This window comes from Squalius cephalus (genome assembly GCF_949319135.1).
Source record: "Squalius cephalus genome assembly, chromosome: 23".
Classification (NCBI taxonomy): domain Eukaryota; kingdom Metazoa; phylum Chordata; class Actinopteri; order Cypriniformes; family Leuciscidae; genus Squalius; species Squalius cephalus.
This window is the reverse complement of record NC_137144.1, coordinates 20,764,326-20,783,899: the sequence shown is the minus strand read 5'-3', so window position 1 is coordinate 20,783,899 and position 19,574 is coordinate 20,764,326. Positions and strand designations below refer to the sequence as shown.

Sequence of the window (19,574 nt, the reverse complement as noted above, 5' to 3'; positions counted from 1 at the left end):
CCCTGGTTGTAAGCCTAAACTTGACATAAACTGTAAACTTGTCCCTCAAATTTGATTGGAATATTGTTCCAGGAATATGTAACGTTACTTGGTGAAATCAGTTCACCATGACCATGCAGCCTTAAAGAGATAGATCACCCCAAAATAAAAGTTGTTGTCATTTACTCACCCATATTTGACTTTCTTTCTTTCATGTAACACAAAACAGATACATTTTTAATTGTTGGCTACTATCATTTCAGGCTTATAGGACACAAAAGCACCATTACAGCATATTATCACTAGCTGTATTAAAGCTCTTTTCTAGCCATACAATGCTGTCATTGAGTTGAACTCCCGAACGAATCATTCAGAGCGGATTTGATTCGTCCGGTTCGAAAGGTCCGGCTCTAAAGAACGATTCATTTACAAATTCGCGCTATTTTCTCTCATAAACTCTAAGTAGACGTTAAGTCATTAATGACGTCAATTTCTGTATGTTGTTCACATACAAATATCGTATGGCTTCCGAAGATTACACACTAGTCGTGTAGACCACTTTTATGATACCTTTTTGGTGCTTTTTGTTATTTTGGAACTTTACAACCCACTTTCATTAAAAAAATGACTGTGTTCCACAGAAGAAAATGAGGGTGAGTAAATGACAGAATTCCTTTTCATGATATTGGAAGTGCTGTGTGTTTTCAGGACTAAATTTCCCTCTGTTTGACTTTGAAAGCCTATATCTTGGCATCGACTTCACACCGTCCTCCCGCACACTTCTTTTCACCACATGTAGCTTCGCCAAAAAGACGTCAATCACGAGCTTTGGGAAATAGAATGGCTTGGCTCGCTTTTCCAAAGCATCATCATTTTGTTCTTGCATGATCATACACTTCATGCAGTAAGTTAGCATAACATCAGAAAGAGAGGATAGTGTTTAGAGACGCAAAGCAAGAGCCAATGATCTTTTCGCGTTCAACTCTATTCAGTAGTCCTTTTAATATTATTAGAAATAATAGGCTACGAATTTGACTAACATTTTATTATGAATCTTTTTAGAGTAAATAATAATAGGCCTTCAGACTAATACCAATAACTGATGTTCTGTAGGTTTCCTTATAACAGAGCTCCATTGCTATCTCTCATAGTGTTTTTGTGTGTACTGCTATAAATCGTGTAGATAAATTAAACAGCTATTTGTAATGTATATTATGTGTGTATGCTTGTTTGTGTATTTATGAAATGTTAAAGAGCACTTCGTCATCTGTTGATGATGGGGCAGTGCGAAAGTTATTGCTGTAAGTACATCTAACTCGAACACAAGCAACGAACTGTAATACTATCTGAGCTCTGGGAATGTCTATGTAGAGAAACGTTATAACCTGAAGAACCTACTGTATGTATCGAAGCAAACTGCAGTATTGATTTTCTCTCAGTATTCTGTTTTAGTTGGACTGTATGTGCAGCCCTTACAACACAATTTATTTGCTCTTTCATAACCCAGAATACTAGATTTCTTAAGTTTGCTTCAGGTATGGTTTTCAAAGAAATTCTTTGGAGAAATAAAAATTTAAACAATGTTGATGCACCCTACAGTAATTGTGGATGGCATTGCCCAGATCATTTGGTGTTCAGAGAATCTGATGAGAAATATTCTCAATATGAGTTTATATTGAGATCTCTTTTGATTTCCACCTCAGAGGAAAAAATAAAGAAAAATGTAATTGTGAGATAGTTTAGAATAGTCAGTCACTTGAGATAGTTGCATTTATGAGAAATAGATTCACAATTGTGATACAAAGTCACAATTTGGGATTTAAACTTATGCAAATTATGAAAAATGAAGTTGCATCTATCTATCTATCTATCTATCTATCTATCTATCTATCTATCTATCTATCTATCTATCTATCTACAGTATCTACACCAAAGCAAACATTATTTGTACATCCCTATTCATAAGTCACTTTGGATAAAATTGTATGCCTATTAATGCAACTTTTAGTCAAAACAAGACACATAAAGGCCCGATCACACCAATAACGATAACTATAAAGATAACAATAGCTATTTTAGTCCACACCAACGCACAATATCGTTCTGTTTATTAAGCGTGCGCTGCAGTTTTATCTGCTGCTTTAAATGCTCAAGCGCTTTAAAGCAGGATGGATTCTGATTGGCTGTCAATGTTTTTATTGTTTATCAGCTGGAAAAACCAAATTGATCTGAAAATGACTCCAATGATATTGATATAGTTGTGGAATGTGCTATTCTTTTAAATTTAGAATGATTTTTAGAGATGCACCAGTCGACTGGCCATAAATTGAAACGGCGTTGTGCCAAATTTCGACTCCCCGCCAAATTAAACTACCTGATTGCCTAATCCTAACCCCACCCCCACACTTAATCTTCAACCCATCTATACTAGGGGGTAATAATCTGGCAGGGGTCAGAATTTGGCAACAGGACAAGCTGAAGACGGACACAAAGAGGAGAGCACATATGCGCCAGCAGAGAAAATAGTAGCTTACTGTACTAGGATCTGCAAGCGCACTGTTCGCTCTAAATATTGAAAGAAAATAATAAATATTGAACTGGGGGTGGGGGTTTATATGAATGTATTTCCGAAGGGAACTGAGTCTTCAGAAGCCATTGTTGTAATGCCAAATATTAGACAAAGTCCGCTATATGTTGCTGCTGTTCCATAAGCACCACCTACTGACAGAGAGTGGATTTGCATTTTTATTCAGTCCGTCCGGTGTTTTTGTTTTGTGCAGGTATTTTTAATGTAGCATAATTTCACAAAGCCACACAGTCAGATCATGCTGTTTTTGCTTTTAATCTTGAAATGATATAACCTATTTTAAATAAAAAAACAACTGCTCATTCATGCTACGTGTGTGTAGCGTCTTTGTGTGGATCATGATTAAAATGCAGTGGTTGCCTGTAATTTCATGACTGGAAATGACCTTAATTGGTAAAACTGCTATAGGCCTTTGAGTTTGGTAACACAAATGTTGCCTATTTAATTGTCCTTCCTGGCATCAGATGCCCCTTTATAGCAGCAAAAACACAGCTGTGAATGTGTGTTCAACACTAATCACGTTCATTCACTCTCAGTCGAGATTCATTTCAGGGATAGATGATCTATTTAATGCTAGTGCCAGTCCATGTTTAAACACAGCCTGCTATTAGCTCTGTCACGCATGTACAGTACACACACACACACACGCTCGCTCGCCTCTCTTCCTAATCGCACACATACACACACTCAGAGAAGATTCCTCAGCCTCTTGATATCCCTCCAGCCCGTGTCCTCTCTACTGTGAAATGCTCGGCTTGGTTTAATCCCTGTGTCTCGTCAGGCCCTTTTAATAGGAGCCTCATCTCAATGTCCATGCACAACTGGAGCAGCCCGCGGGTTTATCTGAGGGAGATAGAGTTTCAGGCGACAAGCTGAACCCCTCTCGGCTTTAACTGTACCCGTCTGTCTTGTTTAAGCACAGAGAGAGAAGGTGCTGCCTCTGTGTCACTCTAACCTCTTTTTCATTTCTCCTTCCTCGTTCCGTTCTTCAGCCCGATCGAGACCCACCATGGCATCGCCGAGCTCCAGCGGACTCGAGGTTCTCCTCAGCACGTTGCAGGTAAACACACATTGTTTCTGAACGCATGCATAAGGATAGGAACGGCCTACAGATGCAAGCGAACGCGCTGGTAACGACTGCCCACACATGCAGGACACTTTCCATGTGCTGAGTGGGAAAGATTAATTACATGGTATCTCAGGGCCATGAAAAGTATAGCCTGTGGTTTAATGTAAACATATCCCCCCTCCCCCCCCTCCAAGGCGAAATTCTATACGTTTACGTTAACATGGAGCGCAATGCTTGAAACCTTAGCTGCAGTTTGCAGACTGTATGGTGGTATCATTTCGAGCGCTATTTTGAACTAGTGTGTACTAAACAACTATTTTACAAGGCAAACTGCATGCTCAGTTAGTTTTTTTCACCTTTTGTTTTGATTTAAAGTTGCACTTTTTTGTTTGTTGTACTAGACCAGGAGTTTTCAAACTTGTTTGTCAGCCGAACCCCTTAGACGTAAAATATTACACTATATAAGTGTATATCAAATATAGGCTATATGTAAAATATGTACTTAAAGTACCTCCTGGGATTAAGGATGCAAGTAAACAAATAAAATATTTAATCTTTTTTGGTGATTGTTTTTATTTTAAAATTATAGGGCTGCATGTGTATAGGGCTTATTATTTTTATTATTGTTGTTAGATTATTATTGTTTTAAAAATGAAGATGTCAATATATTACTGTTGTAAATTATAGGCCTAGTTGTCATGTAAAAAAAATATTTTTGACATTTTTGATTATTTAGTTTTTACAGTACTAATATTTATGTCTTCAATTTCCAAATTTAAAAAGTTGTTTGTTTATGTCTTCACTTTCAAAATTTCAAATCTGTGAGCTTTTATTTCTGTGGATAGAAGTTTACAGCATTTCACTAATATTCCACCAAAATAAAAGCTCACAGATTTGAAATTTTGAAAGTGAAGACATAAATATTAGTACTGTAAAAACTAAATAATCAAAAATGTCTTCACTTTCAAAATTTCAAATCTGTGAGCTTTTATTTTGGTGGAATATTAGTGAAATGCTGTAAACTTCTATCCACAGGAATCTTAGAAATTTTTCACAGCTAATAGGAAATCAGGGCAATGACCAGTTATATAGTTTCCTGGTCATTTTAGTGAAGCATTTGACTGAATAATGCCATGATAGAAAAGACTGTCCAAATAAAGTATAGTGCCGTGTGATTAAGTAAAAAGGATTATATGGGATGACGTGGCTTCATACACATGCAGATTTAATTCTGATATTATTTGCTGATATTGGTAGTAGTTAATGTTTATTCAAACCATTAAGAGACACAGTAATGGGATAACAGCATCCATCGATACAATAGTTGTTGGTTTAAAATGAAAGAACCAGACAACATTATATTTTGTTCCCTGTTTTCCATATGTTTTGAGTAGATTTGTTGTGTGCGCAGAATGTCTCATATGAATTCAAACTGTACATTTTAAATGTGATTTTTATCCACTTACACAGCTTATGGTGACTGATTTCATATCAGTGTTCTGTATATCAGTTGCTGCCAATGAACTGCAAAGGCCTTATGTGCTCACAGGAGGGCGACGTGCCGGATTTCAGATAACTTTTTACCTCTTGCATGAAAATCAAGCTCAGGGGAGCAGAAATTATTTAGTGTACGCGTCAAAGCGATTAATTGCATGTGAAAAGCATAAGATGAGATTGATTCCCTCCTGCTGATATGAGCGTTGTAAGGAGAAGGGGAAAAGCAAGTGCAGCAATGAGCTCAGTGTGCGATTAATGAAAGCTTTAAACTAAAGGTTTCTTTCTGATCTCATCAGAATGGAAAAATGTATTTGTAAATGTAGAACAGAGAACTTTGTTGACGTAAATGCTTTTTTTAAAAAGTTTTTTTTTAAAGAAATGATCTTGAACTTATAGTCCTGTAAAGTTTCACTAGTTTTTCTTTAAGAAGCATAGTTCTCTGATCCATTAAATTGACCGTTCAACCATTCAAAAGTTTGGGATCGATAAGATTTTACAGATTTTTACAGATTTTAAGAAGTCTCTTATGCTCACCATAAACACACACATACAAAAAAAAAAAAAACAGTAATATTGTTAAATATTATGACAATTTAAAATAAATAATATGTTTTTATTTTAATATATTTTAAAATATCATTTATTCCTGTGATGCAAAGCTGAATTTTCAGCATCATTACTCCAGTCTTCAGTGTCACATGATCCTTCAGAAATCATTCTAATATTCTAATTTGATGCTCAAAAAACAGTTGTGGACAAATTTTTTTTTTCAGGATTCTTTGACGAATAGAAAGTTATATTTCATTTATTTAAAAATAGAATCTTTTTTAACATTATGAATGTCTTTACTGTAACTTTTGATCAATTTAATGCATCCTTGCTGAATAAAAGTATTGATTTATTTTATTCTTGAGCAGCAAATCAGCATATTAGAATGATGTGACACTGAAGACTGGAGTACATCACAGGAATAAATTACATTGTAAAATAGAAAATAGTTATTTTAAATTGTAATAATATTTAATTGAATTAATATGTTTAAATTTTAAAAAAGCAGCCTTGGTGAGCATAAGAGAAAAATAAGAAAACGTTAAAAATCTTACCGATCCCAAACTTTTGAATGGAAGTGTATGTACATATCTGTATTACAGTTCAATGACTGTAATATTCATCCTTTCCTATTCATTTCAGTAAATATGTGCCAGATATTTATATATATATATATATATGTATATAATGAAAATATAATTAATATTATATATATATATATATATATATATATATATATATAATGAAAATATAATTAATATTATATTAGTTCTAACAAAAATGTATAATACAAATGTTGCGCCTTTGAACGTGACAGCAAATAGCTATAATTTACAGATAAAAGTGCCTCTGTATGTACTGTCAGTTCAAATAAGGATGCTTGCAACTGCTTGGCATTGGCCATGTGGCCTCGGCTCTGAAGAATTGACTCCTTTATTACAACGCAAACTGACAAGGGTAGCTAGTAATACCCTCACGATTAGCCACAGCCAGTGTGTCGCCTTCCTCCAGCCATGACTGGCATCAAACGTGGCAATAAGTTCCAAATTCACGGTCCTTGACATGAAGCTGTTGATGCCTGAAATGGGATTCCCGCTAATTCAAATTGAGACTGACACAGGGTGCTGTGTCGGAGCTTTTTTCTTCTTCATATTCTTCCCCTGCTTTTCCCTTCCTGTTTTATAGCTCTCGTATCACCTCGCAGAGACACGCCAGGTCCTGTCTTTGGTGTCTAAGATGTAAAAAACCATTTTAAGGTTGTGTCAGAATAACTTTTAATAGATTTTCTGCGCTATTTAGAATTGTTTGCCCTCCGGAGGGGCTCCCGGCCCAAAGCTCTCCCGGTGCGTTCCTGCCACCGTCTTATAAGTTAATGGTGTGCACAGAGAGGTAGTCAGTGTTCCTCATTAAAGAATTAAAAATGAACGTGGATATGAAATGAGTTTCACTTTCAAGTGGGTTCCGGAGAATATTAACTCATGTCCTTCTCCCTATTGAGAGATGAGAAGCAATGCTTTTTGATTGTAGCTTGGCATAGGTGATGCCGGACAAAAATAGAAGTAATTATTCATAATTTCAAGTGTCACTGGATTATTCTGTTAAAAGATTGTTGATGTAATGCTCTAATGATGTGCCAGCTGGCTCTGTATGCTAGTCACGCTCATTAATGTTGAGTAATTAACATGGTTGTTTGGAATTATCCCAGATGTTGATGACAGGGCCATCAATTTCCAAGAAAGAGCGCACGCTCTATTCTACTAGTCTAGTGTAAAAGTTCATCCTCAGTGAAATGTAGTTTCTTCATTAAAACCACTCACCTTTAGGGTCAAAAATTAATGGGGGTATTTGGAGTGAAAATGCCACAGAATGTGATAGAAATGCCCTAGAAACAAAATGTATAAATTTATTTGTTCATAATGTCACATTTTATATTTTTCCATATGTTTCATAGTTGGATTTGGATTTTGCATAAAACATTGGTTTAATTAAAATATTAACGCATACAAAAAAGTCCAGTCCAAGTAATGAACCAAGTAATACTTCACCCAAAGATCATTTATTAGCCCTCAGGTTTTTCCCAGTTTTATGGTTTTTCTTTCTTCTGTGGGACACAACAGGATTTGTTTGGCAAAATGACTTTTTGGCTTTTTTGTGTCCAATGAACAAGGATTAAGATGAAGCTATTATGCTCTAAAACTGACAAACAACTACCATAAATGTATTAAAAAATGATCCATGCTATCCAAGTGCTCCCTTTAGTTTAGAGTCTTCCAAATTCATGCAATAGAAGCTAAAAATGTAAGTCATAATTTGCTGAAAATCTTCTCGTCTGCTGCAGCTCTTAATTGATACTTAATTCTCTTGGTTTGATGATCAAATATCATTTGTCTCCATAATTATCATTGATGTGAAACCTAATGTGAAGCATCTTGATGTGCCATATTTGAATGTACAGGAACATAAATGAGATTTGAGAAGTAACTTGTGAAGTAACATTGAATTACTGAATATATATAAAAAAAAATTAAATAAAGAAAAATGTAAAATAAAAGTTAAAGTGGCACTGTTCATCTAAAAGGGTTAAATATAAAAAATGTACATTTTGTTTAATAACGTTTTCCCTATATCTTGTTAATCAGGAGACTTTAAACAATTTAAAGACAAAAAAAGCAGCCAAAATAAATCATACAATATATCGTGCTGATAGGCTATATCCAGAACCAGTGTTGTTGTTGTTGTTAACTAAAACTACTAAAAATCTTTTCAAAATAAAGCTAATTTAATAAATACTGTAATAGTATATAAATAATTCTAAAATAACATGGTCCAGAATGCATCTATTATTATAGGCCCAAACAATATGTCTCCACGCCCACAGAAACTAGCCCCATATCTTGTCGGTTCACTAATGTGGGTAAGAGCGGCAGCTCCCTGGCAGGACAGAACTCTTTGTGGAGCAGTTGGTTGTAGAGATGCCTAATAGGATTAAATGGCCACTGTCAGAATGACACGGCCACCACAGATGCAAGCAGGACAGTGTTGTGTTCTCTCCTTTTTCTCTGCCATTTTTGCCCTATAATGAGAGCCGAAGCTTGAATCCCCAGCTGTGGAGTTCCTTCTCTGAGGATTTCGGCCCCCGACCGCCTACCCGTCAACTGCTGCTGCTTTTAACCACAGGGCTCCGGGTTCCCGCCGGGGTACGAGCCCCCATTGCATTCTGAAAACAGACACAATGCTGGAAGATTTCGCCGTGCCAGCCAGGACACACTCAACACTATATATCACATGGGTTGTAAATAGTAATGTCATCTTAGTTGCTTGGATTGTTTCCTATTTGTTGAGATACATTTTGTGTGGACACTATAGGTAATCGTAATGCAGAAGCCAGGTTCAACTTTAAGCTTCATTGTTTAAGTGTGTTGTTCTCTTTCTAGAACGCTGGAGACATCGAGAGTATGCTGAACATCCTCAACGTCCTGGATGAACTGTTGTCAGCAGGTGAGATGCCATTTTCCTACAGCCAAATTTGTTGATTCATTTTCTGTCACGTCTCTGCACTGATTGCAAGTGTGCTGAAATTAGTTTAATCAACCATAAGGAGTGAAACCATGTGTGTCCAATAAAGCCACAAACCACCTTCACAAAAAATAAATATGCTGATATATAGGCGTTTCTTCAACTTTGGGCACTTTTATGTTCTGGTGATTGACTTATACTACTGTAATATATTTTAACATACATTTGTTATTTATTTGTTTATCTAAGTCTCAGTAAAACTGTTTTGGAAACTTCAGCATGGCTTTGCTATGCTTTTGGTACTTTTCAGATGACTTTTTTTTGTTTGTTTTACTCTTATTCTGAATCTGAACCCAGACTTTCAACCTCAAAATATGAAAATCTATCATAAATTCATTGTATTATTATTATACTTATTGTTGTTCCTATCAATAATAAAAAATACTATTTTAAATTGATCATCTAGCGTAAAATAATCTGGCCAATTTATTGTTTTTTGTACAAAAAATATTTATATTAATTTATACACATTACAACACTCAGCTGTGGTGTCATTTCTATATAACAATTTTGCCCCCAATTAAAATTTTTAGTTAGTGTAATTGGTTACAAAGGAGACAACAGTGTCAGTGAAGATTATGCTTGAGATGAAATATGACATAAAGAAAACAGAGGCTGTGTCTGAAATCGCCTCCTATAGCCTTAAATGGGGCACTATTTGAGGGGACAGCCATTTGTAGTTGTGAACATTATCGAGTGCACTCATTCAATCCCACAATACACCACATTAATGAGTGTACAACCGATGTATGCTCAACGGCTAGAGAATACCCATAATGCAATGTGAGAGTCGCGTGCCGAATGAATTCCCGTGTTTGACCAGTAGATGGCGCCTGCAGCTGAATAGTTCCAAACCTCTAGTCAAATGTGGGTACAGCGTAATATCATGAGTTCCTTTTTAATTGATTGTTAAATTGTTTAATTAAGGTTTATTAATAGTTTCCATGACAGAGTTATAAATCTTTTCATCTTACTACTGGAGCGGCTGGACAAACTATGCAAAAGCGGCAGCCCTTCCGGTCCTCTAGTGTCCGAATTCAAGTGGACTAAATAAGTGGAGTAATGTTGGGAATAGTGAATGAGATAGGGGGTGATTTCAAAGAAATCAAAGAATAATCAAGGTAAATGTACCTTTTTTTTGTCCTGTCATCCTGTTAAAGGGATAGTTCAGCCAAAAATGATATTTAACCCATGATTTACTCACCCTCAAGCCGTTCGAGATGCATATGTCAATCATTTTTCAGACGAACACATTTTCAGTTATTTTAGAAAATGTCTTAGATCTTTCAGTGGTTATAATGTGAAGCTATGGGGTCCACCTCCTTCAAGTCCCAAAATGTGCATGCATCCTTCACAAAAGTAATCCATCCGGCTCCAGGGGGATAAACGAAGGCCTTCTGAGGGTAATCCGTGCGGTTTTGTCGTAAAAATATACATATTTAAAACTTTATAAATGAAAATATCTTGCTTCCGGCAACGGTCGACGCGCGTTCACGGCAGATGGATGCCGGCGTATGACGTAGGCTTGAGTAAATCATGGGTTAAATATAATTTTTGGCCGAACTATCCCTTTAAATATGCATGAAAAATGTATGAAAATATTTTATAGTTTTGTATTTATAATATATAAAGCAAGACAAAGAAGCAATTTTATTCAAAAAATATTTTAAATATAATTTCTGCAACAGAATATGGTTAAAGGCAAGACAATCACTGGACAAAAAGTGCCCATAATTGAAGAAACCACCATATACAGTATACTTTTCATATACATTTCAATTTATCGTGTCCCAGCGTGAAGAAACTGTGTAATGAATCACTTTTTTCTCATTTTCTAAGTCGCTTTGGATAAAAGCATCTGCTAAATGAACAAATGTAAATAATGTACTTGATTTAAATTAAGAGAACTTGAGAGAACACAGACAAAAATATGATGGGTTGAAATGTTGAAGAAACTGCAGTAATCCAGAGGGATTAACTTCAAAATGAAACCTTTTAAAGCAGCACTAATGAAACATGACGTCACTGCACATTTCTCCCAGGATCTTATTATATAAACTGCACTGTTTCAATTATATTTATTTCCATATCTTGGGCTTATTCTAGTCTATTATTCACCAACAAATCTATCGAGTAATACTCTTGTAGAGGTGGAGCAGTGCTATACTAATCCTGTAATCTGAAATGAATTCACAGCAAAGTAATTAGCCAAATTTATTCACCAGCCTCCAGCACAAAGTTCTAATCAGCACGAATTTTCATAAGTTCTGAAAGAAAGTCGAAAATAAACCCAGACATCATCTTGTGATAATCCGCCAGTGGCAAAGATGGCACCACTGAGAGTTGTTATCAGCCTAAATTTGACATTTTGTGAAATTATGGCTGTGTTTCCTGTAGGCACAGACAGACGGATTCATCATATGATATCGAAAGGAGGCAGTGAGGCTCTGCTGACGGCTCTGGTGAACTCAGCCCACAGCTTCACACCCAACTACACCGTCCTGCTGCCGCTACTGCACCTGCTGGCCAAGGTGGGCCACCGAGGTGAGTGAGGGGGGGGAAGGGGAGGAGACACGGGAATGATTGACACAACTTTTTTTTAACCTACTGATGAAAAAACAGATTTCCCTGAGCAATGCAAAAACCAAATGCAAATATTATAGTATTTATTCATATATTTTTAATTTGCTTTTAGTTTTCATTTTAATTTTAGTTTGAGTTTTAGTAATGTGCTGTTGTCATTTTAGCTTTTGTACATTTCTGTTTAGCTTTAATTTATTTACTAATTTAGTTTTAGTTTTACAAATTTTAGCACTTCAACTTATTTCAGTTAGTTGTCAAGGTATCATTTCTACTGTTCATCTAATATTTATTTATTAATATTTATATTACATCTAATATCTACATTTTTCCATCTAATATTTATATTTGATCTTACTTCGGCTTTATTTCAATTTGTAACAGTTTTCGTTAACTATAACAACACCGGTAAATGGTGGCCTACATTTCAGCTAGTGTATAAAAGAGCATTTGAATTTTATTTCAAATTTCCACTGGAAAAAATGGCAGGATGTGGGTTTAAAACAACATTAGGATATGTAAACAATCAATGACAGAATTTTCATTTTAGCTAAACTATTCTTTCAACGTCAAATCTGATTGGTTGTGCTTTTTTTGTCATTCGCCCAACATTTTAACCTTTAGTGTGGACCAAAAATAACCTCAGATTTGTTAAACTGCAATTCAATTTGACTTTTTTTCTCTCCCAACTCTTTTTCACTGCGGGAAAAAGTCATATTTCTCATTACGATTTATAATTTAGTCATATTTAGTGCTTAGTATTTCTGAATTCACGGTTGAATTGCTATAAATAGCACCTCACAAAAATAGATGTCTCTCATATATGGATTGGCCATAAGTCACATCTCGTGTGGAGGGTGCAGACAGCATGTGTGGGGTCACTGTCGGGTCAGGTAAAAGCCCTCGATCCTGTGGGGTCAGAGGTCACCATGTACGCACAAGCATGGTCAATGTTTCGATGTTGTGTAACTTAAGGAGCGAGTGTTTGATCCCTCGGTGGATCTTGTGTCTGTCAGCGTTCCACTCTTGCACTTTGATGTCTGTCCTAATGAACCTCAGCAACAGGGCGAGTCAGAACAGCAGGGAATGTTTTCTTTCGTCCTCACGTCTTCCTTTTCCATTTAGACAAAACAAGTCTAAAAACAAACTCCATCTGTCGCAAACAGGGACTTTTTTTGTGATCAAGCTGTTTTTGTAAGCGCTTGCAGTCATGGTGGGCCTGCGGGATGCTGGGTCATGTGGTAGATTTGAATTATTTCTATAAAATTTCTCATGGGCAGTGGGTTTTTACAGACCGCATTTGCCAGCACGCACAGAGTTTTCAATAATCCATTTGCATTTACAAAGCAGAGATCATTGTCTGTTTCAAATGGTGCAATGATATGCACTTCCAGATCCATAAATAGTTCATTTACAATGTGGAAATACTGTAACATCCTACAGCGTTTTTGTAACTCTGCTTTTTCTCATCTTAAAAACAGGATAGCTCACCCAAATATACTGTCATCATTTACTAACCATAAGGCAATCTGTTCCCAACCTTGAATGAATGAATGAATGAAACATTTACATAGCCCCTTTAGATACTACTGTACAATCAAATGGGATCAGTGGTCTCTCCTCTATATTGAAGCCTACCTACAGTATTTATTTATTTACTAAGGAATTGTACACATTAAATCCATGAATGTGTGTTAAATCTAAATAGGGTCATAATGATTTCATGTTAACCATAAACTGTTTAGGGCTGATCTCGTGTATCACTCCTGTTCTTGCATTCAGACTTAGAATGAATCTGATTTTGTATTTGAATTTGAAAGTGAAGTTGTCCCTTTGATATCCCAATTTCCCTATTAGACATCCCAGCAAATGTGGTTTTGATCTCCAAACCAAAGTAATCTGTTTCATCACAGCTGCCAACAGCTCAAAAATGTTGCCTTCCCAGATCCCTGTAGTGAGCAAACACTGTCAAACAAGATGATACAAATGTACATTTAATGAATGTCAAAGAGGAACATACTTTTCTTATTTCCCTCAGATCGTAAAATTGGTCTGAAAGCACAGAAGGCAGATGCCGTCTTGGTGGTTCTGGGTTTGTTAAGACAGAATGCAAAGAATGCCCGTAGAGCCGCAGCCTGTCTTTGGGTCCTTAAAGTCTTCTGCTCTTCTGGTGAGTCAGATCTGAGATCAGTTCATTTTTGCCTTCCTAAGCTAAGCTTTCTCCTCATGATTTAAAGTAGATGAGCTACACTCAAATAAGCTAAAAATGTGAATTGTCAATACATTTTTGCATGAATGAATCTCAGTTGGGATGACAGTTTTAATCTTGAAAAGCTAACTAAATAAAAACTATAATATACACTTCTGTTTGGGTTTTAAAATATGTTTTTGAAAGAAGTATCTTATGCTTAACAACTGCATTTATTTGATTAAAAATACAGTAAAAACTGTAATAATGTAAAATATGACTATAATTTAAAATAACTGATTTTTATTGTAATATATTTTTAAATGTGCTACTTAATATATTTGTGTAAACCTTGATCATTTTTTTCAGGATTCATTGATTATAAAGTTCAAAAGAACAGCATTAATTTGGGATAGGGATTTTTTTTTTAAGTCTACTGTCACTTTTGATCAATTTAATACATCCTTGCTGAATAAAGTCATTTCTTTTAAAAAAAAAAAAGAGGACAGACTTTTGAAAGAAAGTGTAACGGAATTGAAAACAGCTCCCAACAATTCACATTTCACATTCTACAATAATGGCTTTTCCATGTTGAGAAGAGTCTCATTCCATTTTCATGTTCCATCACCTTACTTTCTCACTGTGTACCTCTTCGGTTTCATATAATTCCTATATAACAGCTTTTTTGATGAACATCTGTTTATTTCTTTGTATCTATGGTTATTTTCCCAACTTTCATAACACATTTCCAGCTATAGAGCATTCAAGTGAAATTGCAAACCAAGCGTTAGTACTTATTGTGCCATTTGCTCAGAACCTTCATTACTGCTGTATTTATGCACCCGCCATATTAAAATCTAACTTAAAGATGAATATATTGTGTTTTTGCTCTACATGTGGTAGGAGGAGGTTTTCCTCCACCTTTGATTTACTATTGGTATGCAATTCCACTAGTGCTTGTTTTTATGGAGAATGCGATAACGGGTAATCGGCCATAAAATGCAAATCGGCCTTTGTTGGGTTTTATTTCAAATGCAGTCGTCTTCTCGCTGTATGCGGAGTTGATAGTGTGGGGTCTGTTTATCAGTTATGTGACAGCTATCCTAAGAATGATACCAGCACGGGAATTTCAGCTCTCAGGTTGTGACCGTGAGAAATGCACCACTCAGTTATCGTTCCGAAAAGGCATCCAGAAGTGTTCTTTTATGTTTTATCATAAAAGCTGGAATCTATATATTTTTGAAACACTAGACGTACAGCCTGTGCTCTTGGACACTGATTCCGTTGTAGCAACCGTCAGTGTTTATGATGCTAGGTAGCTTGTAGCAAGCACAATATATTAATAGAAGAAATATCATCTGGGCACATGTCTTGTTTATATGGATGAAGTTGGGACTTCGGTGGTCTCTTTAAATTCCCCCTTGAGTCTATCCTTGTGGAGAACGATCACCCCCACACAAGATTGACACAGGGATCCGGTATACAGCACTATGAAATGTTATATTTTCAGTGGTGTTGGGTTCAGCAATGTTGCAAAGACTTTTTCATATTGTGTTAATTACATATCTGGTGTTTTAGTGACCACGGCCGACTTGCTGGGGAAGAACCGAGGGCTGGATGTGGTCTTCAAGCTTATATCTCCACACACCACCAAACACTTACGCACCGTCAAGTGAGTATCAAATTTCATGTGGGTGTGTCATTGGCGTATGCTAATCAACTTGAGGGTAAGAACAGTTCTTGTGTGCTGGGAAGGCTGGTCATTACATTACTCATGCATTCTTACATTAGTCAAAATAACTAAGTATGCATACCGTAGATTTCTATTATTTTAAAATAAAACTTATTTTATAATATATTATTATTAGGGCTGTCAAAAGATTAATCGCGATTAATCGCATCCAAAATAAAAGTTTGTGTTTACATAATATATGTGTGTGTACTGTGTATAATTATTTTGTATATATAAATACACACACATGCATGTATATATTTAAGAAATATTTGCATACATATACTGTATATATATTTATATAGTTTATATTATATATAAATATAATTTTTTTTATATATAAATAACACATTTGTCTTAAATATATACATGCATGTGTGTGTATTTATATATACAAATTTAATTATACACAGTACACACACATATATTATTAAAAACAAACTTTTATTTTGGATGCGATTAATCGCGATTAATCTTTTGACAGCCCTAATTATTATATTATAATTATGACATACATAGACCCTGACCCTACCAGTATTATTTAGCTTTATATTTTTACATTATTATTATTTTTTATTACTATTATTATTATTATTATTTATATATTAAATATATAAATAGTTCTAATGTGGGATTCGTATAATAGTTAAATAAATAATTTTAGATATTTATTGAATGCCTTTTTATAACTGCAGTAAGCCATGTATGACAACATTTTATATTATCAAATTGATTTTAAATGGAAAAATACCTACCACTATTTTTCTGTTTTATTATTATTATTATTATTATTATTAGTAGTAGTAGTAGTAGTAGTAGTAGTAGTTTTATTGTAATAATAATAATGATACCATTTTTCATGCCATTTAATAAGTGCAATAATGTAAATAAGGGCATATACAGTATATATCACCTGGAATCTGAGTGGGTCATAATTTGACTTTCAGTGATTTCAAATTCTTCCAACACCAGAAGGTCAGCAGTCTGACTTTTCAGGCGCTGCACAATGAGTCTCTGTCTCGCCTGCAGGCACAACCCGACTCACCTTGCTATAATAAAGGCCACAGCATAATCCTAATGTCAAACCCTTGAAATAGCAGATGTTCTGTTAAATATTTGTGCTTCAATGCTGAGCTTGTTTGTCGAAAATGGCAAGGTGACGAGGCCTTATTTTTTTTCTTTTCTTAAACCAGTGTCAAAAATGGTTTCTAGTTTCACTGAAGTTGCGCAACTTGACTTTTTGCCTAAGATATTTAGTGACTTCATTTTGTCGACTGTAGGGGGTTGTGTGTTTGTTTGCTGCGCTGCATGTGGCATGACAGATTATCAAACCAAAAATGCTAACACAACCGTGAGGATGCGGCCCTCTGTGCTCTGGTCTTGTATAAACAGCGTCTTACATTGTAACTCATAGATCAAATCCAGTCCTGGGAAATTTGCATGCACGATACAACTCATTTTAGCAGTCGTGCTCATTGAAATGCTCAGAACATGCTTGTTTACAGGGGTTTGGCAACTATGTGCTGCATAGATATGTGCTAGCCAGGTGCTGATTGGCAGTTACTAGCCTAACTTTGGTAAACAGTGCTTGACCTGCAGTGACAGCAAACGCATTCCCACATGAAGTGTGCAGCGCTTGTTGAGTGTGTCTTGATGCTGCACAGAGCAGCAAACCCGGATCCAAGCTGTGTTTTGATTCACACTGTCCCTATGCAGTGTACACTGTGTAGGGGATATCAGGAAAAGTGCATTTTATTTCACAAAATGTATTATCTTAAAAAACTTTGTGTAGTACTGAGCATTTAATGACTGGCGGATAGACTTCCTTCTGCTGGAATTCTGTAACATTATATTAAAAGATTTGCTGATCTTGAAACAGTTCCAAATATTATCATCTGGCAGATAAAACACCGCACACATGCTGTTGGCATCAGACTAGCCCTGTTGGGTAACTGCAGAGAGCCTAGAGAGGGCGCTGTACTTTCTTCTGCCAACTGTTGGAAAGCTGGACCGATTCCATATCAAGTTGCTGATAGCTCCCTGCACGCATACAACGGATTACAGCAGAATGCCATCTAATTAGAATGCTCTCTCTCTTTCCTGTACACTTCCTGTCTTGTGGGAATTCTGACATGGACGCGCCAGAGAAGAAAATCTGCAAGTGCACCAAGCCGGCAAGCACATTTATCAGATGAGGGTGTAACCCAGTTCTAGACTTACATTGAATATTGTTGGTTTAATTTGACATTATCTGGCTGTGCTCCTGGAGTTAAGCAGCCAGAGAGGGCCCTTAGGTTATCGCATTGACTCGGAGAGGCATTGATTAGCTCTAGTCTTTAGTTCCGATTTAAGAGCAGCTACACAATCAGCAAAAGCTCTGGCCACTAATTGGTCAGGCCGTCAATTAGACACTGATGCTTCACTTAACCTGTTGGCAGTGAGCACCAAATTAACAAGAGAATGAGGCAAGATAGCCTAGCCCTTTGGAGACTAGCGGAGACGGACTGTGCTCAGAATAACTTGCTAGCACACTAATATCTCTGCAATAGGCTTGTATAGTAGTTATACTGTAGACAATGCAAAGCTCTGTTTGAAATGGTAATGATGATATATATATAAAAAATTTTTTAATTAAGTAGGCTTGCTGCGACAGTCTGTGTTAATTGCACACCGATTACATCACTTGCCCACCGCCACACCACCTCCCACCGTCGCTTTGATTTTTTATAGTAATCATTATCACTAAAAATAATTTAGTTTAGTTAGAGAACAGACACTACAATTAAAAACTGAACACATCTGCTAAATTCAGACTGAGCCGTACGAGAGTTGAAGCACAGATCAGCAGCAGGAGTCAGATTTCATTTATCATGTGACGAGAGTGAGAATGAGACAATGGCGGAAGATTTGGTTTCAAAGCGAAATGTAAAAGCACCTATTTGGCAATATTTTGGATTTAAACCCAGTGCTAATAGGGAACCTGCAAACATTAATGAGGCAATCTGTAAAGTTTGCCTGATGAAGGTGGCAGCATCCGGAGGTAACACTTCTAATTTACACACACACCTTCAAGCGCACCAGAAGAATGAGACTGCCGTGCTAATTCGTTTTGCTAATAAAACCGTCTTATTCATTTTGTTAATAAAAGTCCTATGACATTGTACTGTTTTGTTGTTGTGTTTCTCATTAAGAATAATAATGAACCCACCATTCAAGCAATTGCCTCCCTCGAATTACCGCTAATTTGCAAAAGTAAAATGTGCACGGCCGCACTGGCATTCATAAGCGATTTAAAAGCGAGATGGAAAAGAGGGAAAAACTCCAACGCTAGTATGCAGTATTTATTGCACACTAATCAGTATAAGCAATCATTTTGTTTTAAACATGGCCAGAGACCACTGGGAAATGTTTTTGTTTTTGTATTGTGATTACATATTTCACCTTTGAAACCTTTCAATGAACTGATCGCTCTGGGAAAGTTGCACTTTTGATCCCCCTTGGCAGAACTGTTTTTCTCACACTGAAATCATGTAAACTCAGATTATAAATGTCATAAGCTGTTACATCCACACATACAATCCCTCTCTAGACTGCTGACAGCACTTCAGTATCACTTGAAAGCCTATATCTCTGTAATACATACATCGGTTAAAAACGGCCTCTGAGGCCTTTACAGTGCCCTGCAAAGAGTTCCAATCTACGTTGAGAATTTCTCTATGTTCACTCTCTGATGAATATGGAAAAAAGAAAATACACAGGCAGAACAGATCAACAGATCTTCCTTATTGTCAAATTTGTCTGCTGGCTTTCTGCTGAC

General features: G+C 36.0%; 1 protein-coding gene across 4 annotated transcripts in view; it reads left to right on the top strand.

Moving 5' to 3' along the window:
• agbl1 (AGBL carboxypeptidase 1) overlaps positions 1-19,574 on the top strand; it is a 201,636-nt gene that overhangs the window by 65,788 nt on the left and 116,274 nt on the right. For 2 of the 4 annotated variants that reach the window (XR_013819850.1, XM_079859109.1), the window contains exons 1-6: positions 363-632; positions 3,559-3,626; positions 9,116-9,179; positions 11,655-11,801; positions 13,876-14,007; positions 15,604-15,697. Coding sequence is in view for 3 of the 4 variants with exons in the window: in XM_079859109.1 (XP_079715235.1) it covers positions 3,576-3,626; positions 9,116-9,179; positions 11,655-11,801; positions 13,876-14,007; positions 15,604-15,697 (488 nt within the window). In the remaining variant the exon portion in view is untranslated. Of the gene's footprint in view, positions 1-362; positions 633-3,558; positions 3,627-9,115; positions 9,180-11,654; positions 11,802-13,875; positions 14,008-15,603; positions 15,698-19,574 lie in introns of those variants that run through there. The other 2 variants (XM_079859107.1, XM_079859108.1) reach the window with 1 other exon arrangement.